The 25,872-nt window shown below is 55.8% G+C and overlaps 2 protein-coding genes across 5 annotated transcripts; both read right to left on the reverse strand.

Annotated features, from left to right (window-relative positions):
• Positions 1 to 744: 744 nt before the first annotated feature.
• LCAT (lecithin-cholesterol acyltransferase) lies at positions 745 to 3,904 on the reverse strand. 2 transcript variants are annotated; one of them, XM_036897776.2, is made up of 6 exons: positions 3,600 to 3,904; positions 2,732 to 2,888; positions 2,540 to 2,655; positions 2,351 to 2,446; positions 2,041 to 2,265; positions 745 to 1,340 (listed from the first exon to the last, which is right to left on the reverse strand). In XM_036897776.2, exons 1-6 carry the CDS (start codon positions 3,748 to 3,750, stop codon positions 766 to 768), a joined length of 1,320 nt encoding a protein of 439 aa, XP_036753671.1. In that variant the 5' UTR covers positions 3,751 to 3,904; the 3' UTR covers positions 745 to 765. The 2 variants fall into 2 exon arrangements, with proteins under 2 accessions (XP_036753671.1, XP_036753670.1); XM_036897775.2 differs by having other exon boundaries at positions 2,351 to 2,655.
• A 69-nt stretch (positions 3,905 to 3,973) lies between these two features.
• On the reverse strand, positions 3,974 to 23,932 carry SLC12A4 (solute carrier family 12 member 4). Of its 3 annotated transcripts, XM_036897772.2 has the most exons (24): positions 23,713 to 23,932; positions 20,119 to 20,213; positions 18,596 to 18,727; positions 15,074 to 15,220; positions 14,934 to 14,988; positions 13,218 to 13,348; positions 11,716 to 11,957; positions 11,335 to 11,549; positions 10,610 to 10,774; positions 10,421 to 10,519; positions 10,081 to 10,138; positions 9,584 to 9,758; positions 9,070 to 9,188; positions 7,588 to 7,686; positions 7,272 to 7,391; positions 6,967 to 7,071; positions 6,546 to 6,714; positions 6,058 to 6,253; positions 5,775 to 5,944; positions 5,554 to 5,685; positions 5,370 to 5,477; positions 4,973 to 5,160; positions 4,721 to 4,854; positions 3,974 to 4,541 (listed from the first exon to the last, which is right to left on the reverse strand). In XM_036897772.2, exons 1-24 carry the CDS (start codon positions 23,915 to 23,917, stop codon positions 4,450 to 4,452), a joined length of 3,351 nt encoding a protein of 1,116 aa, XP_036753667.2. In that variant the 5' UTR covers positions 23,918 to 23,932; the 3' UTR covers positions 3,974 to 4,449. The 3 variants fall into 3 exon arrangements, with proteins under 3 accessions (XP_036753667.2, XP_057348813.1, XP_036753668.1); XM_057492830.1 differs by lacking the exon at positions 7,272 to 7,391; XM_036897773.2 differs by lacking the exons at positions 18,596 to 18,727; positions 20,119 to 20,213; positions 23,713 to 23,932 and adding an exon at positions 18,498 to 18,533.
• Positions 23,933 to 25,872: the final 1,940 nt, after the last annotated feature.

Here is a 25,872-nt window from a genome sequence, read left to right on the forward strand (position 1 = left end):
ACTGCTTTCATCTCAGCCAGAACCTTTTCCCCCTGAATACTGCTCTGACCCCCCAGGCTTCCCTATACTCCCTGCACCCCGCCTGCAGAGGGGTATTTCTAGATTGGAAATCTGGTTACACTCTTCCATGGTTAAACCCTCCAGGAACAGCTGCTCTTAGACTCAAACACAAGTCTTTACAGTGGACCATGTTACCCTTCTCATCCCTTCTGATCCCACCTCTTCTGGGAAGCCTTCCCTGACCCACAAGGCTCAGCATCTTGCTGCTCCCTAAACTTTTCTCTCAGACTACTTAGCTGTATTAGTAATTAAACCCTCAGTGAAATGATCTGATTTTAGTGTCTTGTCCCTCGTCCAGACTTTAATATGTTTCTGTTACCCACCTAGCACTCAAAAAGCCCAGTCTAGAGGTGGGGTCCCTCCTGCCTTTCTGGGATCTGGGAGGACGGCTCAGATCTTCCTTGCCCTGCATCCTCGGCACCATGTGTCCCCATTCCACAGCTGTGTGTACAGCTACCTCTAGTCCCCACCTGCCAAGCAGAGTCAGGCACAAGGCAAGCTGTCTAAACAGCTCAACCAGGAGAGTGGGAAGCTTTACATCTCAGGCTGCCCAGTTCTATCCCAAGCTTCAGCAAAGCCCATCTCGCTCTGTGCTCCAAAGCATGAGGCCTGGGGCTGCTAATAAGTAAATCCTGGTATGTGGACCCTAGTGCATCCCCCTCAACTCATAGTACATGTGAGGGCTTACAGAGCAAAGGAAGGTCTTTATTCAGGGGACAGGGGCCCTGGACTGGCAGCTGGGGGCGCAGGGTTGCTTCGACGGTAGGTACCCAGCAGGATGGCATTGATATGCTCCAGTGTCTGGTTGCTGAAGACCATGTTGAGGTGCTGTGTCCCATGCAGAGGCAGCAGATGTACAGGCTGTGGTTGGCGGCTCTGCCAGAGGGCACAGAGCTCAGAGCTGCGTGTGGCCACAGTGTCATCACCATCCTCATAGAGCACACCCACAGGGTCCGTGTAGGGGAAGCCATGGTCAAATATGTAGGTGCGGGGCGTGGGTAGGCCCACACCATACAGACAGTATACTTCCACACCAGGTGCGGGAAGACCTGCCAGCAGGTCACGTGACTGTAGCCACATGTACCAGCCTTCTTCAAAGTGCAGGTCTGCAAAGAAGCGCTGAAAGTCATGGCCTGTGTAGTTGAAGCTGGGTGTAGAAATGAACACGTGGCCCTCAGGCCATGCTTGGCTGGAGGGAAACATCCAGGGAGAGGTTGTTGTCATGCGCTGTTCCTCTTTCAGCTTGATGCTGGACATGATCGGGATACCCTGGTTGTCACCTGTGGACATGGAACAAGGTGGGGCAGGGAGCTGGGCCTGGTTACCCCTGGCCCACAACTTGACCCCCAGGCCAAGTTCAGCAGGAGGCTCAATCTTATCACTGCCCAATCCAAACACTGACTCCAAGCCACAGACTAGAGAAGGCCTAGCTTTTAGTAGGTGCTCAATGTGTGCTTATTAAATGAGAAGTCCCGATGGCACCTTTGTGAGGCAGAGCTGTAAGGGCTCAAAAGGAGGGCAGGAAGAGGTTCCCTGAGGATGGATGTGTGCGTGTATGGAAGGAGGACAGTGCTGGCGGCTGCTCAAAAGGTGGGGCTCCTAGGGTCTGGCCTGAGCTTTGGCTGACCCATCGCCTCTGCCCTGGACAGAGGGGCTCCTGGAAGCAGAGCCACCCTGCAAGCTGGGCGGCAGGACCTGAGGCCACAAGGAACAGACCTAAGGCAATGAGTCAGATTGTGGGGGCTCACTTGCTTCCTCTGCTTTCTTCCTCTTTGCCATCCCTGAGACAGACTGGCAGGAGTCACTCTAATGGCTCACTGCTCTCAGGGGGCCAGTGAGAGAGGCTATGCCCCACGGGTGGTAAACAACACGCCCAGGCTGGTATTGTAAGCAGAAGTGGGAGTGAAGGCAGATCCATGGTCAGCTTCATTCCACCCCTGCAAACCCCCACGTGACACAGGTGATCAGAGGCACTCTCACCTGAGGCCAAGACCAGCATGGCCTTGATGGAGCCACCCCAGGGAGCGCCAAGAGAAATGAAACCATCAATGAAGCGGTCCTTCCAGGCCTGGGGCTGGCGTAGCAAGAAATATAGCAAGTGCAGGCACCCAAGGCTGTGCCCAATGAGGAAGACGGGCTTCCCGTAAGCAGCATGCATCTTCTCCACCAGCCCAGCAAGCTTCCGGTAGTACTCCTCCTGTTGGGCTGCAGTGAGGTGTGTGGTGTCAGGGCAGTTGGGATCAGGGACTACCTACCCCTTCCTGAACCCGTTATCCACAGAAACACTCACTGGGCTCCAGCCGCCAGTCGTAGGGGGCAGCCCGCACTGTCTCATCCCGCACATACCCATTGTTGACCAGATTCTGCACCAGTGTGTGCATGTAACCTGGTGAGGAGGTAGCAGCATTGGAGGCTCTGGCCATGTCTCCTGTGGGCTCCCCACAGCCTGGAGCCCTGCCCTTTCTCCCAATACACACACCTGCCAGCTTGTTGCTGTCCAGATACTCAACAGAGTAGGTCTTGCCAAAGCCGGGGACACGGATCTGTACACCGGGGGCATTGGACACGCGCCCAGAGCTGCGGTTGTAGACAACCCTGGGAGCAGTAGGACATTCAGGCAAGTACCCAAGGGGCAGGGAGTTGGGGCTGGGGCAGAGAGGATGGCACCTACCTGGTGTTATCGATCCAGCAGTCTACCCCAAGGGGTAAGAACATATTGAGATCCAGCCAGATGGTGAAGAAGTCCTCTGTCTTGCGATAGCACATCCAGTTCACCACATCTGGTTTATCCAGCTTGGCTTCCAGCTGATTCCCCAGGCAGCCAGGCACTGCGGGCACTAGCCTTCACTCTGGATTCCTCAGATTTTCTCCCATGGCCCCCAGCCCCGTCTCATCCCCCAGGCACTGCAGTGGCCATCCCTCCTCCTTTATCTTCCGAACCCCAGGACTAGACACAATTCCTTCTGATTACACCCCCGCCCCATCTCCCAGCGACCCAAAGCCCAGGCTTCCCTCAGGCAGGGAAGGTGCAGGGGCCAAGGTCACTGCCCCCTGCCCCCACAAAGCAAACACCCAGCCCGCCTCTCCATTACTGCCAAAGTCCAAGGTGAGAACAACTAGGTATGGGGGAGTGGGGGTTGGGCCCAGGAGTAGAGGGCAGGCCTTGATGGGCCTTTCCTGCTCTTCTGGGCTGGGCATCTTGTCTATCCTGGGGTCGGGGCTGAGGAAGGGGTGGTGGGGCTTGGCCTAGGGTCCAGTGGCTGCAGCTGGCCACACTTGTAATGTCCTGGCCAAGCCCTCAGGCACCCCCCAACCCCGACTCCACCTGCCTGGGGTAGACAACTCAGAGACACAGGAACAGTGTGGTGGGGGAAGGGGTTGATTTCTCGGCAGGACAAGCCTTTGGCCCCTCCAAACACTGAGCAGATGTCAGGGCCAATCCAGGGGCAGAAGGGCCTTGGCAGGGTCTGCTACCAGGGCCTGGGGCCCAGGCTCCCCAAGGTTTGGCCTAGTGCATCAGGGGCCTGGCGGGGGCTTACCGAGGATGACAGGCGGTGTGTGGTTACTGAGCTCAGCCTTGGGCGTGGTGTGCGGGGGAAAGAGCACATTGAGGAGCCAGAAGGGGGCGGCAGGGGGGAGCAGCAGCCCCAGCAGCAGCCCCCACTGCCATGGGGAGGCTGGCCGACCCATTCCAGCCCTAGTGCTATTGCCCAGTGAAGCAGTCCTGGGCTAGCCTTATCTGCAGTGGGGGTGGGGAGGGGCTTCAGGGCCAGTGGGAGGGGAAGCCTGGCCAATAGGGGTGGCCAGAGATTGCCGGAAAGGGGCACAGCCCCAAGGAGCCAGTTTTGGGCCTGGGTTCAGTTCCGCCTTCTTTGCTTGGCGCCAGAGGAAACAGAGCTGCGGCAGCAGGAGGCCCAGAAGTACACAATGTTTTATTGAAAAAAGGCAGGCCTCAGCTGGCCAGTCCCCTTTGGCTTGGCTTGGTGGGGGGCTCTGCCTACAGGGGCTTGAGCCAGGTCTTCTGCAGGCCTGCTGGGCCAGGCCCCCTCCTTTGTCGCCCTTCCCCTCCTCTCTGATGGTGACATCTGAACAATAAATATGCAATAAATAGCGCTCCTGGGCGGGCTGCCTTCAAACCCCTTGTCAGCCCCCACCAGTCTTCTCCAGCCAGGGCAGTCCTCCTGGGGTGCTGGAAGGGAATGTCCCCAAACCTCTCCAGGTCCCTCAGGACCATGGATACATCTCCATTGCCAGGCCGAGGCCCAGTCTCCAAGAAGACTTAGCAAAGCTGGGTCCAGGGCAGAGCCAGGCAAAGAGCTGGCAGGTGGGTGCTGAGAGGGGGCTGTTACCCTGGACACCTCCACTCTAGGCCACACGTCAGTACTGAGCTCAGGAGTAGATGGTGATGACTTCACGGCCACCGCCACGCACTAACAGCACCCGCTCGAGGCCCTCCGTCAGCACTTCCAGGAACTCCATGTCTGTAGAGTATCAGGTCAAGGAAGCAGCACCAGGACCAAGGGCCACCCACGGAAGTTTAGCCCATCAATCAGAGGTGGAGTAACCCAGCACCCACCAGGAGCAGCTGGTGAGGGGAGGTCCCAGCCTGACCTCACACTCTGTCCACCTCCCCACTATCTGCCTGTGCACAAAAGGATACAGTTCTCATCACCCTCACTGTTCTTGGGAGGGCCGGGCATGTTCAACAGGACCAGGCGGGCATCGTGGGAGCGAGTGACAATGACTTCATTGAGCTTCACAGCGGTGTGCATGCGCCGGACATTGGACTGGTCCCTGCAGGTAATGCAGCTGATTGTGGGCCCCATGCCTGGCCCACCCGGAGCTTGTCTGCCCCCATCCCACCACCACCTTCAGACCCCAGTCTGGCTGAGTTCATTTTTGCTGCACTCACGGCTTAATATGCACCAGCTCCCGGAAGTTGTCTGGGGTGTGGCTGGGGTCCCAGGGCTCAGCTGCCATGTACTTGTCCCGTGTCCATGTCATCTGGATCTTGTTGGCCCCAGCTGCAGACTCATCGTCCTCGTCTGAGTACAGGCTGTCCAGCCGCAGGGCTGAGTGCCGGTCCTTGACCAGCTGGGCCTGGGGAAAATCAGAGGAGGTAGCCTCAAGTGCCACAGGAAAAGGGGTGCCTCACTAGCCCACCACCATCACCTGGCCTCAGGAAAATGGGCACTGACTTGGGTGAAGCTGAAGTGAGTCATTCTGATGGCACCACCTCAATGCCAATGGTGTCTCCAGAGGCCTGACCCTGCCACCCACCCCTGCCGTCAACCAAGAAGGCCACTGACTTCTCGTTCCCGCTCAGTCTTGGTCAGCCTCATCTGCCGTAGCATCTGGGACCGCTGCTCCATCATCAGCGTCCGCTCGTAGGTATATGCAGAGATGTCACTGTTATGCTGGGGAGAGGGTGGACCATGAGGACTAGGCTGTGTGGAGCAGGGTATCAGGGCCATATTGGGGTGGGTGGCTCACCATCTCCACCACCTCCACCTCTGCCTCCAGGCGTAGGTGGTACAGAAAGACAGCCAGATCCTTCTTCATCTGGATGCTGTTGTCATCCATCTGGGCCACTGTGAAGATGCGCATCCGGCACTTCCTCCAAACCTGTGGTAACAGAGCAAGTGCGTGGTTCAGTCACATCTTGCCCCTCCGAGGACCCAGCCCCTCCTATCTGGGCCCACCTGCTGGTTCACCTTGTGCTGGCGCAGCAGGAAGGGCAAGAGCATGAGCATGCCACCGTCATGCACAATCCACCATACATCAATGTGGCCCTCCAGGTAGCGCTCGTGGTTGCTGGGGTAGAAGGCGATATTCTTGGGCACAAGCAGGGCCAGATGCGCGGCTGTAGTACAGCGCACGGTGTCTGGGGAGGAGAGGCACTGCTCACTGCCAGCCTGCAGCCCTCCAGCCTTGGCCCTCACTTAGCCCCCAGCCCCAACCCATGTGGCTGAGCCCAGGACCTGTCCCCTCACACACCAATAAAGGTCTTCCAGGCACGTGGGTCCTCACTCTGTCGCCAGCCGTAGGGCCAGCCCAGCACCACGGAGTTATGCCTCATGCCGCCCAGGCCGCAAGACTGGATGAGGTGGGCCAGCCCCTCACGCACCTTGCTGGCTACCACCACCTGGCAGAAGCCCTTCACTTTCTCAATATCCATCATGTTCTTGATTGTCTGTGGGGAACACAACAGGGTCAGAAGGCAAAGCTAGCAGCATCTCCTCTACCAGGCTCCACCCCAAGGCCCCTAGGGCACAAAACAAACTACTTGGGAATGGGGAGGCCAGGGAGGCAAGCTGCCCACCCAGAGGCCATGTTTTCAAGGTGGAACAGCCACGCCCCCTTGCTCCAGCTTTCAGGTCGCAGCAGCGCTGCCCACCTGGCCGGTCAACATTGGTCCGCTCCCATACCAGCTGCACCCAGACACCTCTAGTCCAGCTCAGTTCTCCACCCACTTCAGCAGGCACCTGCTCAGCAGCCTGGGCCTCGCCATAGCTCTCCAAGAAGCTGCCCTGGATGACAGAACCAACGATGGTCAGGCCCTTGCCGGCCTTAAGCTGGGAGGCGAAAGTGAGGAGCCGTGGGTACTTCACGTGAAGATCCTCATCGAGCTTCAGCAGCACCAGTAGCTGAGGCCTGTGGTGGCCGGATGGGGAGGCAGCCTGAGACCAGGGCCAGAGGTTTCCAGGGAGCCCCTCTTCCCTTCTCGGCTCACAGGCCCCCGCACGTTTGAATAGCAGGGGTCCAACAAGCAGGAGGGTGCCCCCGGCAGCCCCAGGATGGGGAACATGGACTAGAGTGGGGGAGCTAGCACCTCTCAACCCTCCCACTCTCACAGCGCCCCATGAGAACCTAGAGCAGCTCTTGCCAATGTGCATGAGAACTCACCGCCAGTTCTTGGTGTGAGGAGGCCCCTCTTCTAGCCTCAATAGTGCATAGCGGGCGGCACTCAGGGATAGGCCTCGGATCCCATCACCCCACTCCTTCTCAGCCCTGCAGAGGCCACCACAAACCCATTAGTCCCTGGTCGCATGGGGATTCTGTCCATGTTATGTGAGATGCAGTGGGGCCAGGCTGAGTCACAGCCCCCCAGCCCCAACACTTACAGTGGCTAGCAAAGCATGGCTCAGCTCCCAGAACCCAACATACAGACCATCCCACTTGCCCCAACCTGGTAGCAGTCCCTCACTCACCCTTGGTACTCAATGTACTTGTAGATCATGCCTGCAATGAGCATGGCGACCAGAGCATAGTACCAGGAGGAGACAAACATAAGGGCCAGGCAGAGGCTCATGCCCAGGAAGGACAGCGCCCTGGGCCAGAGAGTGGGGGAAGGGTCAGAATCAGGGCAAGACCAGGAGGGCCCCAGCCAAGCTCCCTAGCGCCCCCACTCAATCTCTCACCAGTAGCAACTGCTGCACAGGAAACCCAAATCCCATCCAGAAGGGGGCTCCCGGCTTCCTGAGTAGCTCTGTATCAGTGGACTTGGCTCAGGCAGCTGGCACTTACCAGTGATAGTACTTAAACCGGGGCCGCCAATTGGGCGTCCTCAGGAGCGTCTGTACAGCACAGGCCAGGTTCACGAACAGGTAACACATCAGAAAGAACCTGCAACACGGAGTGGTTGGTACAGAGCAGACTGCTTGGCGGCCAGGTGTCTGACGTCCCTGTCCTTCTCAGGCTTGGCCTGGCCTAGGAGCTGGGAATGTCATGGCCTTGCCCCACATGGGCTCAGCCAGGTCTTCTCAGCCTCCCAGTTCTCACTGCCATGGCTTGAGGCAGAGGTGTCCCCAGAGCCAGGTCTTAGAAAATGGGCGTGTTCACAGGCAGGGGAGGTGGGAAGGAGGCTGCCGGCAGGGGGAACAGCCAGTGTGGCTCTGTGGGAAAGGACGGTGTTGAGGAATGCTCAGTGTCTGGAGATGGCTTGACAATACTTAGGCCTCTGGCCTGGGTGACCAACTGGATGAGGGGCTGTCATGAATGTGGACAGGAGCAGGTTGGGAGATGACAGGAACCATTTTGAATGTACTGAATTAGATTCCTGAGGGACACTGCAGTGGGTGTGCGAGACTGGGACACAGGCAAGACCTGCTGTGTGAACCCTCCAGGACAGCAGAGGGCTGAGGGGAGGGCCAGCAAACTACCCTCACCCTGGTGGGAGAGGAAGGGCAGACTAGAAGGCAGGGGGACACACCAGAGCAGGCATGTCACGGGGCAGGGAAGCCCATGACGGGGGAGTGGTCAGTCCCACTAGGGCTGCCAGGAAGAGCCACATGATAAACACACATCTGGGCTGGACAGAGGGGTCACCATCCAAGACAACGGTGGCAGGAACTGTTTCAGGTGAACACTGTAGGCGGAGCTGGGCAGGCTTAGGGGAACAAGAGCACCGACTCCACTAGGCCTGGCTGTGGCTGGGGACAGGTGGCCCTGTCAAGCCTGCAGCTCTGTGGGGCAGTGAAGGGTAGTTCTGTCAGAACTGAACAAGCAAGAGGGAGAATCGGCAGTGGAACAAAACGTGAGGAATGACAGAGAGGGCAGAGAAGGAACACAGCAACCACATAAGCGCTGCCTCAAGGACCCCTGGAAACCGCCATGTGCCGACCGCCTTCTGCAGGGCATTGGAGACTCAAATGCCCAGCTGATTCCAGAACTTTAAAGCAGTTTTGAAAGCATGTGGATGGGGCAGTGGTGGTTTCATCAAGGCTCTAGGGACTGGGTGCTTGCCCTAGCCAGGAGTGGAGAGCCACCGGCACCCACTCTGGGAGTCTCCCACAGATTGGTGTAGGACCTGTGATCTTTTTAAAACTTCTGTGTGTCAGGCTCCTGAATGCAGAGGTAGGCTGAGCTCTGGCAGGCAAATGTGTCCCCGTACGGTCTGATACATCTCTCAGCGCACTCTCAGTATCAGGTTACAGGGAGGTGTTGAGGGGTGCTGAGGGTGCAAGGAGCCTTCCCAAGACCAGCCCCCTGCCCTAGCCCCCTGCTCACATGGACAGAATGGGGGCCACCATATCCAGGGAAGCGATGAGGATGCCCAGCTCGGCGATGAGTGCCGTCAGGAGGAGTGCCCACGTGGGTTCACCATTTGCCTTCCCATGGCCAAACACCTGTGTGCACCCGGGTCAGTGGTGTCAGCAAGGAAAGAGGCTGGTCCCATCACCCCCATTTCTATATCTTGAACCACAAGCCACAGCATGACTTCCATCATCCCCAACTCCCTCCTCTGAGGCTGAGGTAGGTACCACAAGTTTCTCTGCCCCCCACCTCTTCAGGCCTCTATACTCTGGATGAGCCACTGATAGGCCATGAGGATTTTGGGCCCGAGCAGCTCTGCCAGCAAGAAGGCAAGGCCACGGCAGCTCTCAGCAATTCCCCAAAGATGGCCCTGTGGCTCTCAGGCCACTCTGGGCCCCAGCAAGATGGAATGCACCTGTATTCCCTGTCACTCCCAGCCAATGTGAGGGGACAGGAACACCCAGGCTGCCGGGCAGGAAGGGCTCACCCGGAGGAAGGGGATGATGTTGTCCTTAGCGATGGCCTGCAACAGGCGTGGGGCCCCAGTGAGGCTTTGCAGGCCTGCGCCGCAAGTTGAGAAGAAGGAGCCGATGACGATGACCCAGGGTGAAGGCCAGGCCAACGTGCCCACCACCAGGTTCCTGCTGACGCCGTCACCATACCTGCAGGGGCCAAGCTCAGGGAAGGCTCCATGCACGAAGCCCCCCAGACTCTGGTGGGGCTGCCCAGGGTGACGGATATCAGGAATCCGGAAGGATGGCTATGGTGGGCAGAGCTCCGGCCCCTCAGCAAGGAAGACCAGTCCGCCAGCCCCTAGCCTTTCCTCTCAGCCCAGCCCTGATCCTGACTTTCAGAAGCAGAAGTCCTGGTGGCACAGACTACCACTGGCAACCAGCAGCCTGAGGACATGTATGGGACCATGTGTATGAGGGGGGCTGGTGTCAGGGCAGGTAAAGCTGCCACGGGGGTGCCCAACTCACTCACTTGTCACGGAGTACCACGCCCTCGATGCAGGCGCCGAAGAGAACCACACTGCTGAAGTCTGCGGCTGCGTCAAGAAAAGCTCGGCAGCCTCTGCCACGCTGCCCCTACTCTTCCACCCGGGACCCACGTGCCCTGGCCCTCATCTTGGCCGGCAGACTCAGCCAGAACATCTGCAGCTGAGGGTCATGTCATGCAGTGCCCCTTGAGCCTGTGAATGCGTGAGGGGTGAGCATGTAGGCACGTATGCAGGTGTGGTGTGTTTGTGCAGGCACCTGTCACTAAACATAGGCAGGTGCTTCCTCTCCACCTCCCCACCTGCTCCAGGCCTGGGAAAGGATACACACAAGGGAGGTTGTAACAATGGCCAGGATGGTCCCCACCGGGATGGACTTCTGGGCGTCGCGGAGGTCCCCAGAACGGTTTGAGCCAGCCATAATGCCTCCAAAAACAACAAGACTCCCTCAGGGGCACCCTGGGGGTGGGGGTGGGGGTGGTGCTGGGGGTGGGAGGGTGGGCAAGAGGGGCTCACCTGTGACAGAGGGGAAGAAGATGCCAACCAGCACAGTGAAGGACGTGGCGATGTCAGCCACCACATACAGGGGAAGGCTCTCCTTCAGGCCGAGGGCATCCGTGGAGGGCAGCCCGGGCTTCTCCACCACCTCACTTCTCTCCAGGTAGGTGCTCCACAGGTTTTCTGCGGGGCAGCAGCAGCATCACTACCACAGTCCCCCTACTTCCCGGGGGCAGTTTGGGATACCCCAGCCAGAGGCTGCACATGTAAGAGCCTCTGGGCCTGACGGGGAGGGGGGCCGGCTGCAGCCCAATGGCTATGGCATCAGCCACAAGGCTGCTCTGGCCACAGGGAAGGCTAGAAGTCTGACATGCAAGGTGGCTGATCCATCAGCCAGTGTCCCACCACTGCCTGCTTCCTACACAGAGGCCCTCTATGGCTCCTGTGAGAACAATCCCAGGCAGCGTCAGGGGCTTGTGGCTGGGAAGAGAGGGGCTGCCAGAAATTTCTGGGGGCTGCTGTAGTTCTGGGATGCTGGCCAAGTAGTCTCTGTTCACCCGAAACCTAGCTGCCAGGAGCCAGGCTGACAAGTCACTGCTAGACTGGGAAGGCAGCCAGACCTGCCCCCTTGTATGGCCATACAAGGACGGTTCTGTGCACCAGTCTCCCTCCGTGCCCATTCCCTGCCTCCGGCTTCGCCTGTGTGTCAGGAGCAGGAGGGCGGGGTGGGGGGATGGACGTACCCTGCAGCAAGCCAGCAGCTGCACCGGGGATGCCAGGGATCTCAGTCACATTGTTGAGCAGGAAGTAAGGGTCGCAGAAGTCAGTGGTAAGGTTGGGGCTGTGACAGAAGAGGCTCCATAGCTGGGTGGCCACTGTCTCATTGTCTACCATGGCCGTCTTGGCACAGACGTCAAACTGGTCCCGGGATAGGGTCCTGTTGCCCAGCATACATACTCTGGAGGGGAGAATGGGGAGAGGGGGTTTGGAGGAAGGATTAGTACCTGCTCAACTGGAGGTCCCAACCTTTTCCCACCCTGCAGCCTCTGGGACTCAGGCACCAAAGCCATCTACTTGGGAGGGACTGTCAGTGCAACACCTGGATATATTCCCAGGTGACTTACGGAAACACAGGAGGGTCGAAAATAGACTTGATGCCCCCAGCATAGATGGCGAGGATGGAGATGATAACACAGGCCAGGAAGAGCGAAGCAAATTTGTTCACATACTTGACACCAACAAACACCACCAGGGTCATGAAGGTCAGAAAAATGGTCCCATATACCCGCATATTGTTCAAGGTGGCACTCGATGTGTCATGAGCGCCTGTTGGGTGAAAAATGGCAGCTGGCGGGGCAATGTAGGTCTGAAACAAGAAGATAGAGAAAGAAGGTTCAACCTTCCTATTTGGAGAGTGAACCCTGTCATTCTGGTTTTCTTTTTCAAGGAGTATCCAGAAAAAGCCAGTCACAAAAGACCACATGTTGTCTGATTTCATTTATACAGTATTTCCAGAATAGGTTAGTCTGATTAAATCTGATTAAAGACAGAAAGCAGATTAATGTTTGCCTAGGCTTGGGGGGAAAGGAGAGTGACTGTAATGAGCTTGGGGTTTCTTCCTAGGATGATGAAAACATAAAATTGATTGTGGGGACAGTTGCACAACTCTGTGAGTATACTAAAAACCATTAAATTGTATACTTTACGTGGGTCTGTGAATCACATGGTATACAAATCATATCTTAATAAAACTGCCATAAAAAAAAAAGATCCAGACACAGGCGTCAACCTGAATAGCTAAACTGTCAAAGTGGGAAAGTCTGAGCAACAAAATAAATAATGATAGTACTGGATTATGCACCAAAGAATAAAACAAATATCCAGGAGTCCGTACTGATATAAATACATGGTTGAATAAAAAATGAGGAAAAGGACAGATTTTCCTTACAGAAGAAATCCAAATAATAAATGTAGAAATGTGGGAAATAGAAAAACAAAAACAATTAACAAAAAAGCCCCCAGAAGATCCAGGAGAAGGGCCCATGCTACACGCAGAGGACCTGGGGACGGGAATAGCCAGGCATTCTCTAAACAGCTACTGTCTGGGTCCCCAGGTGTGGGCCCTTATTACCCTGTGCTCCCCACTGCCTCTCCTCCTACTGGCAGGGGCATCTCCATAGGGAATGGGAAGCTCAGTCAGAGTGTATATGCGGCTCTCGGAAGAGGACCAGCCTCTAGAAAGGGTCCCGTGGCTGCTCATCCTGACTGATTTAGAGACAAGGGCTACGATGGGCCTTGGCACACAAGCCCAGGAGGAGGCTCTGCATCACCACCAAGATCTGTCATTGAGTTAAATGCCAACAGTTCACAGACCACCTGCCATGAAAGAAATGGTGCCTGGGGGTGGGGGGGTGAACCTCCAGAGCCGAGGTGAAGGCAGCCTGACCCAAACTGGCAAGGGACTGAAGGGGAGACTCTTTGGGGCAAAGATTTATCTCCCTCAAGGAGGCCCCCACTTTATAAGTCGGAGACACTGACTAGAGATGAGGGGTGCAGAGGCATCCTGGGTCTATAGGAAAGGGACTGTGTGGCAAGACCAAAGTGGTCAGAGCTTAGCCCGACTCACCAGCAAGATCTCAATGGCCCCCAGGATGTACATGGCTGCTGCAAATGTTGTTCCTAGGTAGAAACACAGACCCACAGCACCTCCAAATTCTGGCCCCAGCGAGCGGGAGATCATGAAATAGGAGCCCCCAGCTATAACAGAGAAAGTACACACAGGTTAAGGCTGGTTCTCCTTCAAGGGGGTCTTCCCCAAGACAACCTCTCACAACCACCTAAGGGACAGGGACCACTCTTCCCATTTACAGATGAGCAGAAGATTTGAGAGACTTGTCCAAGGCTGCATGGTTAGTAAGTGGCCAGGCTGGAGTTGGACCTCATTCCCATCTGACTCCAACGCCCAGCACAGGCCAGCTCTGGATCTGCAGCAGCGCCTCAGTGGTCCATTGTCCCTCAACTCCTAGACTTCAGCCAGTCCCGCAGCCTCCTCTAACTGGGTGGGTCCTATTTCAGGATGCCTTGCCCCTCCCAGGGGCTATGTCTGATAGTCTGACCACCCCCCAAGACCAGGGCAAGAAATGTGCCTTGCCCAATTTTTTGTCCTTAGGACCCAGCACAGGGCCTGCCACCAGGTAGGTGTCCATAGCTGACCCTCCTGCCCTGAGTCTGTGCCTCCATCAGAGTATAACACCCCTGGCAAGACTGAGTCAATACTGGGCCCCAGGGCCAGAGGGTGAAGGAATCACAAGCGTGATTCCATGGTGCTCCTGATAAAACTTCTCTGGTGAAAAAATGTGGGTCTAGGAGTCAAGAAACTTATAAGGTCAATCCCTTTCATGCTGTAATCCTGCCTCTGGGGCCCTCTCCGAAGGGAGACTGAACAGAGGCAATTCCTGATAAAAATTGTTTATAACAGTGAAAGAATAAAATCCAATAGGAGAATAGTCACATAAATTAGGTAATACCCTATCACTCCTGTTTAAAAAACAGTTACCAACATTTAGGAAATATACAAACACACACACAAAATTTGGGAAAAACAATATATATCAGTATTTTACAAGATCCTATGCCAATGCACCAAAAGGCTAAGAGTTATAAACTCAGGATGGTGGGATTATGGATACCTTCAATTTTCCTTTCTACATTTTTCTGCTCTTTCAAATCCTCTTATGGTAAATATATATTACCTTTTCCCCCTATTACTTTTATACTAATAAAGCTGTTAGTAAAAAAAAAAAAAAAAGGATCCAGACACAGGAACCAACCTGAATAGTTAAATAGCCAAAGTGGAACAGTTTGAGCAACAAGATAAATATAGTACTAGATTATGAGTCAAAGAATACAATATAGATCCAGGAGTCCATACTGATACATACATGGTAGACTAAATAAATAAATGGGGTATCTGGAAACCAAGTCCAATCTCCTCATCCCTGTTGAAAACTCTCTGCACCGTCTATCCTGTAATCTGAAGTGTGGTCCAGACTCCTTCGCTAAGGCCACCATGTATGCCCTATCACTTTCTTTGTCAGCCTCAACCCCCTTTATAAAAAAATCACTTTTACACTAAAAAGCAAAACACAACACAAAACACAGCAGCAATCTCAAACTGTCAAACAAGGATGCACCAAAGTGGTGGCACTGTCATGGAGTCCAGGACTAAGACTGCACCAGAGAATTGCTGGGCCAGGGTGGGGTGGGTGTGAGGGTTCTGAGGGATGTCAAGGTGGATTCTGGGCCCAGTCCCCCAGTCAAGCCTGGGGTGACACTCACCCACCTGGAACCACGCCATTGGTGGCAATGGCACTCATGGAGATGGCCGTCAGCAAGGTCTGTGGGAAGGAAGGCCTAGATGAGCAGCTCAGCTGGGTGGGCTCTGTGGGGCAGCCGTGCCCCTGCCCCAGCCTGGATACTCACGCAGCAGCAGCAGATGAGTACAATGAGGAGGGCCTGTAGCACACCGGCCGTGCCCACCATCCAGGTCAGTCGCAGGAAGAGGATAACCCCAAAGATATTCTGCAGGCAGGGCAGGTACACCCCCATAAGGGTGCCCATGCTGGGTGCCTATGGAACAGGGAGGGGAGGGGGCAGAGAGCATCAAAGGGGCTCAGATGCACCACAGAAGGCCACCCCCCAGTCAGGCAGCAGGTGTTCTCTATGAGAACAGGCTGGAGAGTGGCATCCCGAGTGACGCTCTGGAGAGTGCAGGGGTGGGGCTGACCTTCATACATGAAGGCGCTTTGGGGCTGGGAGGATGGGTATAAAACCTGATTCTTTCCAAACCCCATGAATGAGCTTTTAAGCTCTACCTCCCCATCAAAGTACTGCTCCATTCTCTTCCCTTCTTTTGTTAAACTTCTGGAAAAAGAGGTCTGTCTCGGATTCCCACCTTCTCACTCAGCAGGGCCCACACTACCCAGAGTCCAAGAAGTCCCTAGCCCTCCCTCTCTCCAACCCCCACTCCCCTCTGCGTGGACCCTAAGTCCTGCCCAGTCTGTCTCTTAAGTGGTCCTCAGATCAGCCTGCCTAGTCCCAGCTTTAGTCCCTTCAACCTGGATGATGCCCTCCTGGGCCTAACAGCCTCTCCACACTCCAGCCCACCCTGCTACCAGAGCAGGTCTGTGAAAGCCAAATTCAATCTCCTCATCCCTGCTGAAAATCTTCTCCATTGTCTACCCTGTACTTCACAGTGTGGGCCAGACTCCTTGCCTTGGACCACAGGTGCGCCGCATTACCTTCTTTGTCTGCCTCAGCCCCTAATAACATTGGTCCTTTAGAGCCTCAGAAACCAGGGCACATGCAGGGCTCTACTTGAGAGGGTCACCCTGACTCACTGGCTGGCAAACTCCTCTTCATTTAAACCTTCAGGAGGCTTAACAGTTGCTTCTTCCGGGAAGTTCCCCAGGTTGCCTTCAGTGGAGTTGGTATTTCCTCTTCTATCCCCTCAGCATCTGACATACCCTTCCATCAGAATGGTCACTACAGGTCACAGTACCTAGTCACCCAAATGTATCATGACCATACTGGGGCAGACATGGCTTGTTCACTGTCCTATCACCAGTAGGCCCTGAAGGTACCTAAAAGGTGCTCCTGAGCCTAGTGAGTGGTGCCTTGGAAGGCCCCTGGGATAACCTGTTGGGAAAATCCTGCATAGAATGTAGAGACTCAGGCTGAAGGGCAGGTGAGAAGGGTTATGGGCATATCCAGATGGGGTTTCTCAATGATCTAAGGGTAGATTAGGGGCAGCCAGGAGACCAGGGTAACGGCTGAAACACACAGGCAGGGCTGGCACCTTCTCAAGAATGGGGTCCCCATGAGAGCAGCCCAGGGTGGTGGGACTCTAAGAGCTTCCGCTGGAGCTCTAGCAAAGCCTGCTGCCCTAGAGCTGGGCTGGGGGAGGGAACTCTGTGGCCTCAGGAACTCTTCCGAAGGATCCAGGCCCGGGGCAGGATCTGTGTGCCGGCTAACGGACCTCTGAAGGGCCTCAGTGAGAACAAATGGTCCTTCAAACTGTCCCGTACCATATCTGAGCCCTGAGCCCTTTTCAGAGGCCCTGGACCACCCACTGGATAGTGGCAGTTCCCAGCCCCACCCCCACTCCAGGCTGAGTCACTCTGGGAAAAGGGCAGTGTGGGAAAGGGTGGGGCCGGAAACGCTTTCTGCATCACCAAATAACTGCTGGCAGCCTCAGAAGGTCACCAGGCCAGAGCCGGAGTGACTGCCATGGAGAGGCTGCCTTGGGTCCTGGCATGGTCTGCTGAAGGCCTGCCCCTCCTGCTTTAAGCCTTCCGTTTCTGAGGTCCCTGCTCAGAACCTCCCTGCATGAGCACCACAGCTCAGCAGCCCCAGCTCCCTAGCTTCCAACTGATTCACTGTGGACTTGACCAGCCTCCTCCATCCTGCATGGAAAAGCCACTGCTGCTGAAAAACTCAGTCATTTTCTCAAATCCTTAAACCCTAGGGCTAGGTGAGCTGGGCACGTAAGCAGAGGCTGAACTCCAGCATCCTCCCAGGTTCCGCGTGAGGCCAAGGGACCATGGTCCTTCACCAGCCTAGGCTTCCTTCTGACATTCTTACTGAGATGTGTACTAGCCTTTCTTAGGGGCTTTTTTACTCCCAGCTCCTAGCTCCCTGGACTCCTAGCTCCCACAGGCTGAGACCCACCCTGCCAGGCAGAATAGGGACAGCCAGAGACAGTCAGGCTTCTCTATTGTCTGCTGTTCAGAAAATGCCACCAAAACCACAACCAGCCGGATACAGTGAGGGTCAGGTCTGTATGATCTCAAGATCCCAGCTGCCCTCTCTGAAGTGTGAGCTAGTTTGCCTCCCGGAGAGGCAAGATGAGGGAAGAACATCAGCCTGAGTCTGACCTATCCTCTCCTTGGCCTGCAACCACAAGGCCCAAACCTCATGAGCAGAGGACTCAGCTTATCCCAACCAAGAGCTCCGTCTGCCTGTGCTAACTTCCAGCAAGAATACTGCAGCCATGCCAGACCCAGGCACCTTCCAAATCACAGCTGCTTCCCAAACCTCAGGGAGCCAGTAGGTGGGCAGGGAGGGCTATTTGCCTCCAAACTGAAAATGTAGACAAAACCCCCAGCCCTCAGTTAAACTGAGGCTTATCATACAGCAGAGCTGAGTGAAGGTGTGCGGTCATCCTGAAGAAGGGAGAGGGCTGATGGGCCAAAAGCCTAGAGAGTGACCAGGGAAGGGAGAGAGGGATAAGGAAGCCCCCAAAGGCAGCATTATGCTCCTATCCTCTGCCCTACCTGGTGCTCAAGGAACCCAGAGCTGTTGGAAGGGTTTGCCAGTGAAGCCAACACACTGAGGGGCAACACAGTGAGGTTTGGTCACTTGCTTGAGGTCACAAAGCCCCAAGGGACAACCAGGTTCCTGGTTCCAAAGTTAACACCATGATCCATCTTGATGGGATGCCAGAGATCTGGCATGCTGCATAGTCACATATCACAGTAAATCCACAAATCTGTCTCCTGTGTTACACACTGATCTTGTCTAGCTGAGTCATCTTAGGATACTTAAGATCCCTGATACTCAGCTTCCCTATCTGTACCATGGGGATGATTACAGCACCCACCTTACAGCTTTGGTGTGGAGATCACATGCAAGAACCCAGGCCCACTGTTCAGCCTGAGTAAAGCCCACACACAGCTGAGTAACGGCAGCTGGTGGTCCCACTGTCCCTGCTGAGGGCCTCCCTGGTTTCTGCCCCCTGTGGCCCTCTGCTTCCCTGAGGGGCTCCTCCTTAGCCCACCCCTTGAAGCCTACTTAAGCCCAAGGCACTCAGTGCCCATCATCCAGGCTCACCACACCTGGCACCTACTTCTGGGGTGCTCACAGCCATGTGGGGAAACTGACAATTCCAGGATGTTGAGTCTGTCTTCCCAGGAGTGGTCCCTCTGTCACCGCTGACCAGCTCACCTTGGCTGCCCTCCGGTGGTTTCCCTCTCCACTCTCAGCCTCCTCGTGCTCCTTGGCTCCCTGTGTGAGGTTGGTGTAGCTGACGAGCTTGCCCAGAAGAGATGATACCTTTGGGCGGATGTCCAGCTCTTCCTATAAACAGAACCATAGGCCAATCTGGCAGTGGGCCCAGCTGGCGCCAGGCTACCTGTGTGTAGCCAACAGCTTGGCCTCTGGCCCCTTGCCAAGCCCTGAGGCAGGCCTGGGCCTGATCCCAGCTCTTGCCTGGGGAAGCCCAAGCCAGCCAACTGGGCAGGTGTGGACACCACACCCCAGCACACGGCACTCAAAGGCTCAGCCCAGTGGCTGCTTCTCTCTGCCCCACCTTGGCTACAATCACTACAAGCATTTGTGAAACTACCTGCCTCAGGGAGAGGGCAGAGCAGGGCACAGCTGGCAAACAGACAAATGGCACACTGCATCCTGCCTGTGCTGTCTGGACACCTCCCAGCTATGAGTGGGCCTCTGGGGCTGACATCTGCCTTCCACTCTCCCACAAAAAAGCCACCGTAGTCACCTCACAGAACCAAGGAAGTCAAATGGAGGATACCTGGGACAAGTGAAATCTCTCATCTGCCAAACCCTGATCTGTCTGGTCTTCCCCTAGGCCCCGGGCCCTGTGAGTAACCTACCTCAGTCCCCAAGGTGGGATCCTGGTCCCCTAGCCCCTCTCCAGGTGGGGCCAGGTCAAGGCCTTTGCTGCAGAAACTTACTAGTCTTCCGGGCCAGGAGGCCTCCCCGGGCTCAGACACCCCAACCCCAACCCAGGTTCCCTTTCCCACTCCAGCAGCCTCCCTAGCACCATGCCTCTACCTGCCACTTGGCCACATTTAGTCTTTCCCTGTCTGTCAGCATCCTTTTGACCCTCCATATAAGGAGAAACTGGTTTGGTGTGAGAAGTGAAGATGCAGGTCTTCTGGCGTATGTGGAGACTGAGGAGCCTATGACCCTTCCATGGGGTAGCTGAATGGTTAGGGGCCTAAACCATGCCTTAAAGCCAGATCCAGCTTCTGAGCTTGAATCTGAAAAGGATGAAATTCAAGTTCAGAGGCATGAAAATTGGGAATGTTTCAAGAGAGGAGTCTGCTGAAGGCTGCAGATGTGGAGAGGAGGCAAATCCAGTGAGATGGATCAGGCCTCAGTCAATTTGAGGGAGACAGAATAGGAGGAGCCAACCAGGAAAGACAAGGAAGAGTTCACAGGAGAGGAGGCCACCTGTTGAGGGGCTGCATGGAAGTCAAAGGTGAATACCCTTAGAGAATACGTGGGTTGTACAGTGGCCTCTGGGAAAGCAGTTTCAGTTCAAAGGGCCAAGGGAACCGCAACTTGGCTGCTAAGGGAGTGAGACAGATAAGAGGAGACTCGAGGAGGAGCCACGACAGGAGGCACCATTCAGCCTGTCTGCTTAGCTAAGGCTTGAGTCCTGAGAGCTGCCCCCGCAACCTGCCTGCCACACCTGCAGCCCAGAATGCCTCCTCAGCTACCTCAAACAGTGCCAGGTTCCTGTCATAGTAGTCACTTCCTCTGGAAGCCTCCAAGGGACAAAGGAAAGGGCTGTTCTCTCTGTGGCTGCCATGTCCTGTGGAGAGAGAAGGACAGAATCCCAGTCAGGGGCTGCCTCCTGAGCCCCCAGTCTGCACCCCTCCCCAGCAGGCAGACACAAAAACATCACCTCTGTGGGGCACTTCCCGGGATAGTGTTACCAGGCTGGACCTCAGTTTCCCTATCATACAGACTCTTTGAAGGTCCAGAATTGACAGAGTGGCCAATAACCAAAACCCAGCACATCACTTACTCTAGCAGAGTAACGGGTGTGAAGGCCTCAGATACACTAGCTCAGGTACGCACTGAGGGGCGGAGCCTGTGGCGAGGGGCGTGGCCCACCCACACTCTCATTTTCCCGGCCCATCTGGAATACCCAGTGTGCCAGACGCCAACGGCGCAGTGTCTTCAGGGTCCGCCTGGGTGCTGCCCTCCTGACAGATGAAGCCACATAGGGTGCCTTCTGTTGCCATGGCCAGCAGGCCGCCTACGAGCTTCCCCACCATGCGCCGCGCCGGGGAAGCCTGGAGGGCAGCCCGGTGCATGATGGGAAGAGAGGTAAGCGGGAGACTAGCCAGAGGGCACAGGGATTCAGCTAGGGTCGTCTACGGAAGTGTTTCTTTTTCCCCTCTAGATAGTGCGGCAGCTGTGGCAGTGGCTGGAGGCCTCACAGCAAGTGGGACACCCGCATCTTGGTTCAATGCAGCCATGTTGGTGTTGGATGACAATGAGTCTGGCAGCTGCACTGGCCTGGTTTTCCGATGATGTAGGTGGCAACAGTAGTGTCATCACCGACCCAGACTAGTGTTGTTTTGGCTATGCATGGTTTTGCAAGAGCTGCAGCCAACTTTCTCTGGCTATATAGACCACAATTCATTTCTCCTTTGCAGCTAGAATGCTGAATGATGCACTCTCCTCCATCTGATACATCATCTTGCCATTGGTATGAGACTTGCCTTCTGAGCCAACAATCGCTCAGCAACAGTTAACACTCCAGTAGATATCATCTGCCCTCTTTTAGTAACAAGGAAAGTAAGGCTCAGATTCAGATGTAAGGTTACTCAGTGAGAAGGGCCAAACCTAGGTCCCAGGATCCACAGAGACAGGTGGGAGCTGAGAAGCAGGTTCTCTACTCGTATTCTGGGTCCCAGTCTATCCCAGGATGCAGAACAAGCCTTTGAGTAGAGGAGTGTCGGGGGTTGGCAGTTTGGCCAGGGTGCACATACCAATTCTTGGTACTCAGATGGCAAGCAGCCTGGCTTGGATTCTTGACTCTGTGTGACTCAAGGCAACCTGCTTACTCTCTCTGTGATGCTTTGGTTTCCCTTTCTACGAAGTAGAGATTGTAACACCCACTCTTCCAACTGCCCAGATGAACCATAAAAGGGACAGTCTGGTGCCAGACACCCAGCAGGCATTCCTTGGAGTTCCCCAAAGCCTTATTTAAGGACAGTTTCCATGGGATTGTGGGAATGGGGGCAGGGGGAGGGGGATCTAAGCAGTCCCTGGATGTCTGTACTGCCTGCCTTCAGCTATTCCAAAAATACCAGGGCAGGTCTGAGCATGCCTGTCACGCCAAAGCTGTTCAGGTACCACCTGAGACCCCAGGTGAACCAGAGCATGGCTTGGGCCTGGCAGTTGTCTGTGAGGTACGTATATATGGATGTTCCTGCCAGCAGCTGTGAACGCACCAGCTATAGGTGGAGATCCAGGTGTCGCTCATGGACCTTTGCCAGGGGTACCCCCCTACTCCATCCCCTGCCCACAAGCTACAGTGGGCTGAATGAGCAGACCTATCCACACTCCCTGGAGCAGAGGTGTGGACTGTGAGATTCAGGTACCAGGCTGAGAGGACCCCATGAGATGGACCTGAGACCCACTGTTTTTGTGCCCCCTTATCACTGACCCTTTGCAGTCCCCACGAAAAAGGCTCATAATCACTCACCAGCATGCAAAGTGTCCCCCATACTGCCACTGCAGCCAAGGTCTGGCTGAAAAGGAGTAAGAGGAGGAGGAGGAGGGATAGTGGGAGGAGCTTGGCCAGCCTGGAGAGACCTGGCAGGACTCAGCCAATGTGGCTCCAGGTCCCTCCAGTCACCCTGTGATGGGCCAAGGTGGGGCCAGAAGCTAGGCTCAGTTATGCCTGCCCGCTGGTCCAGGATCTGGGGAGCGCCCTTAAGGCTAAAAGGGAAACAGGGATGCTGGTTCTGCTCTGACCACTGAAGCAAGGCTAGGGGCAGTTGAGGGCCTGCGGGTGGGGCATGTGCATGCACACAGCTGTCAAGACTGTAAAACCTCCAAGCCTCCTCTTAGCAGTCCTGTGCCGTCTACACATACCAGTCAGGTGACAGCCATCACCCAGATCAGGCATAGATCACCTCAGTCATGTCGCCAGCACAGATCAGAAACAGGTCCAGATCACATCGCTTGACACATGCCACCAACACACGTTCCCTGCCTATCTCCATCACGGTCAGTCAGACACAGACAATCGTCATCAGTCATATCACCATCATTGGCCATGAGAGTGTGCTACCTTGACCCTATCTTCACACTGGAACACCTACGGATACACACTTGCACAAGCACAATTACACATGCATATGCAGCTACACATACACGTTCTCAGCAGTGTTCACACTCCCAGGAATGGGCTTCGGCAAGACAGACCCATGAGCCTCCTGCGGTAAGAGATGGAGAAGGGGCAGTGTGAAGGCAGCGACCTGGCAGAAGGGAGGAGGGCTTACCCTCAGACCCTGCTCTAACACTTAGGTTAAGAATTAGGGCTCTGGAGCCTCCAACTCTAGGTTTGAATTCCCTGGGGCAAGTTATATAACCGCTCCAAGCCTCAGTTCACTCTTTCCTAAGGGTGAATAACAAGACCTATTCTGTGGAACTGGAAGGATTAAACGAGTTAATTCATGTAAAGTTCCTGGACAAGCCTGGTTCCGTATGAGTGCTCCACCGATGCCCGCTGTACCTACAGATCTAAGATGGGATCAGCAGGAACGCACTCACAGGCAGTTACCCACAGCCCCCTCGGGCAGGCACACCCTTCGGTCCCGCCAGCCGCCGGAGTGCAGGGAGGCACATGGTTGTGGGGGCGGGAAGAGGGTAGTGGCAGGGGCTGAGATGCAGAGGCGCCAATGGGCAGGCGAGGAGAGAAGAGGCTGGGGCAGTTCAGAGAAGGTGAAGGGGCTAGGGTCAGGGCAGCGGTTGTGCTCCCAGAGGGAAGAGCCAGAGATGAGGCTAGGCGCTATTCACGCTCCCGGCGGCCCAGATGGCCGGGCCTCCACCGTCGGCCACGTCTGCAGCCCCCGCCCGCGGCCGGCAAGGGAGGAGCTGGGGCTGGGAGGGCGGCCCAGGAAAATCGTCTCCGCGCGCGCGAAGCGAGGGATTGATCGGTGGCGGCGGCGCAGACTACACAAAGTTGGGCCCGCATCGACGTGTGCGCGCACGGCCCGGGTCGTTTGCGCGTGAGCCCCGCGTGGCCGGGTCCCCAGCCCCGCCAAGGCCCCCTCCGGGCGTGCCCTCACCGTCCGAGTCCTCCCGCTCTGTGCACTCCCCGTAGTCCACCCGACTGAGACCCTCGAGGTTGTCATAGTCGCCGCGCCGCGGCCCGTCCACCGGCACCACGGTGAAGTGAGGCATCGCGCGCGCTCGGCCCGCCGCGCCCGCCGTCCCGGCCGCCTGCCGGGTTGTCCCAGCCTCCCCGGGCCGCTGCGCCCCGCCCGCCCGCATTCCTCCCCGCTGCGCTCACTTCCTCCGCCCGCTCCCCGGGCCGCCCCTGTGGGGCGGGAGCAGGAGGGGCTCAGGCCAGCTCCGCCCCGAGGGGGGGCCCGAAAGGAGTGAAGGCCCCCGGGTGGGAGTACTACTAACCTCTCCGTGCCTGGGGAGAGCCCGATTCCTGTGTGACCTTGGGTGAGGGGCCGCCTTCTCTGAGCCCGAGATGCAGTACTTGTAAAATGGGGAAATACACCTCTTGGGACTGAGGGCTCGGTGAGATGGGGCGCGGGATGCGCCGCCTCTGTGCTCTGTGCTTAGCGAGCGCTCGGGGACATTTCTGTTACTCAGGGATAGGGAAAGGTAGGCAGGACCGCACAGGCCATCGCAGCCCTGCCCAGGGACTCCCTCCGTTCCTGGGTACCTCTTCCCCATTTTCATCATCTCTGTCTCCAACCTCTTCTCCGCATTCTTGGAACCCCCGCGAAGGTCCAGTCCCTTTTCCGTGCCCCATGGCTGCAGTCTCTTAGTGCTGGAGCCCGCTAGGGATTCTCAGCCCCTTCCCCCGAGGCGCTGCCTGTGTGGGAAGGACACCCATCTCGCTCGGCCTCGTTTGCCCCTTAGGGACACTCCATTGGATTCTTAGTCAAGTTCTTACATCTTAATTTTCTCTTTTACTGTCTCACCTCCTGGGGGTTCCTTTATCCAAATCGTTTACTTATTTGCTCTTTTCTTTCACTTTCTACTTCACTACTTCAGATAACTTATCCAGCTGGCTGTATTTTAACATCTTTATCTTTCTAGGCTTTCTTTCAACGATTTGTTTCTCTATCAGAAAACCCCAGTACTCATCTTGTTAATCTCCATTTGTCTCCATTTTATGGCCCAGAAGGCTTTAGATCACAGAATCAGTGGTATCTTCACAACTGCCCTCAGACTCTGCACCTTCCGACTGCCCTTTCTTCCAAGCCTCCAGCTCCGCGGGTGGAACCAGGAATCAATGGCTGGGCTCTGCAGGAGGACCTCAGAGCTATCATTCTGGCTAGTAACCCACAGTCATCCTGGTCAAGGCCTGTCAACTTGACCTCCTGTCCACCACACCACCTTCAGCTGCCCACAGTAGCAACCTTGCAAATGGACTCCCTGCTCTCTCCTCCTGCTCTTGGTAGAGCCACCTCTTCTGAAGAGAAAGCCCAAGCTCTTCTCTTGGTCCACAAGGCCGCCTCCATCTGGCCCCTCCAACCTCTCAAGCTGCATCCCTCCCCATCCTCCTTCACAGCCTCAGCCTTCTGGCCTTTTTCATTTCCCAAACTCAGAGTGTTTCTGTGCATCACTGGCTATTCACTGTGACAGAATGCCTTTCAGCCTTCTGCCCCCACCCTCATCAAACTCTTCTGTCTGGGGGTCTCAGCCTGGGGCACCACCTCTTTCCCAGAAGACTTCTCTGACACACACACTCCACCAGCCTACCTCACCCTCCCCTGCCTTAGGTTCCCATGTAGTATTTTCCCTTCATAGTACCTACTGCAGGGAGAAATATGTTGGTGGAGATCTTTGATTAATGTTTTTTGTGCCTGGCAGACTGTGGACTCCTTTTCAGTCTTGTCCCTGTGGTATCTTAGTCCTCGGCCCAACACAGTTTTTGAATGAAGAGTGAACAGGTCTGTCCCCCACCATCGCCCCAAATTTTCCTGTATTCTCCCATCCCATCGCCACACACAGCCTTTCCTCTCAGGGGTGGGGTCAGGTGCTGTGTAGAGGAGATAGGCCACTATAGCCCAATGGCAACCTTAGACTCTGGCGGCTCTGTGGCTAGGATACAACGTCCCTTGTACCACTGACTGAAAAAAATAACCTCATAGGCAAAAACCAAGACCTAATTAACATATAACTGTGTAGCACAAACACTTTTCTGCTAACAACCTGAGTTTGCTGACAGTCACTTTCTTGTTTTCTTATATAAAGGCACAACC

The sequence above is a fragment of the Manis pentadactyla genome, chromosome 15, assembly GCF_030020395.1.
Source record: "Manis pentadactyla isolate mManPen7 chromosome 15, mManPen7.hap1, whole genome shotgun sequence".
Lineage (NCBI taxonomy): Eukaryota > Metazoa > Chordata > Mammalia > Pholidota > Manidae > Manis > Manis pentadactyla.

Excerpts from the sequence above, each read along its gene's own strand:
- SLC12A4 (XM_036897772.2), bottom strand. The coding sequence starts at position 23,917 with ATGCGGGCGGGCGGGGCGCAGCGGCCCGGGGAGGCTGGGACAACCCGG. Across the intron at positions 5,945-6,057 it reads TGCCTGGAAGACCTTTATTG|ACACCGTGCGCTGTACTACA; the intron begins GTGTGTGAGGGG and ends TCTCCTCCCCAG. Across the intron at positions 4,542-4,720 it reads CAGTGAGGGTGATGAGAACT|ACATGGAGTTCCTGGAAGTG; the intron begins GTATCCTTTTGT and ends GATACTCTACAG.
- LCAT (XM_036897775.2), bottom strand. The coding sequence starts at position 3,750 with ATGGGTCGGCCAGCCTCCCCATGGCAGTGGGGGCTGCTGCTGGGGCTG. Across the intron at positions 2,656-2,731 it reads TGCTGGATCGATAACACCAG|GGTTGTCTACAACCGCAGCT; the intron begins GTAGGTGCCATC and ends TACTGCTCCCAG. Across the intron at positions 2,266-2,350 it reads CGACTGGCGGCTGGAGCCCA|CCCAACAGGAGGAGTACTAC; the intron begins GTGAGTGTTTCT and ends ACCTCACTGCAG.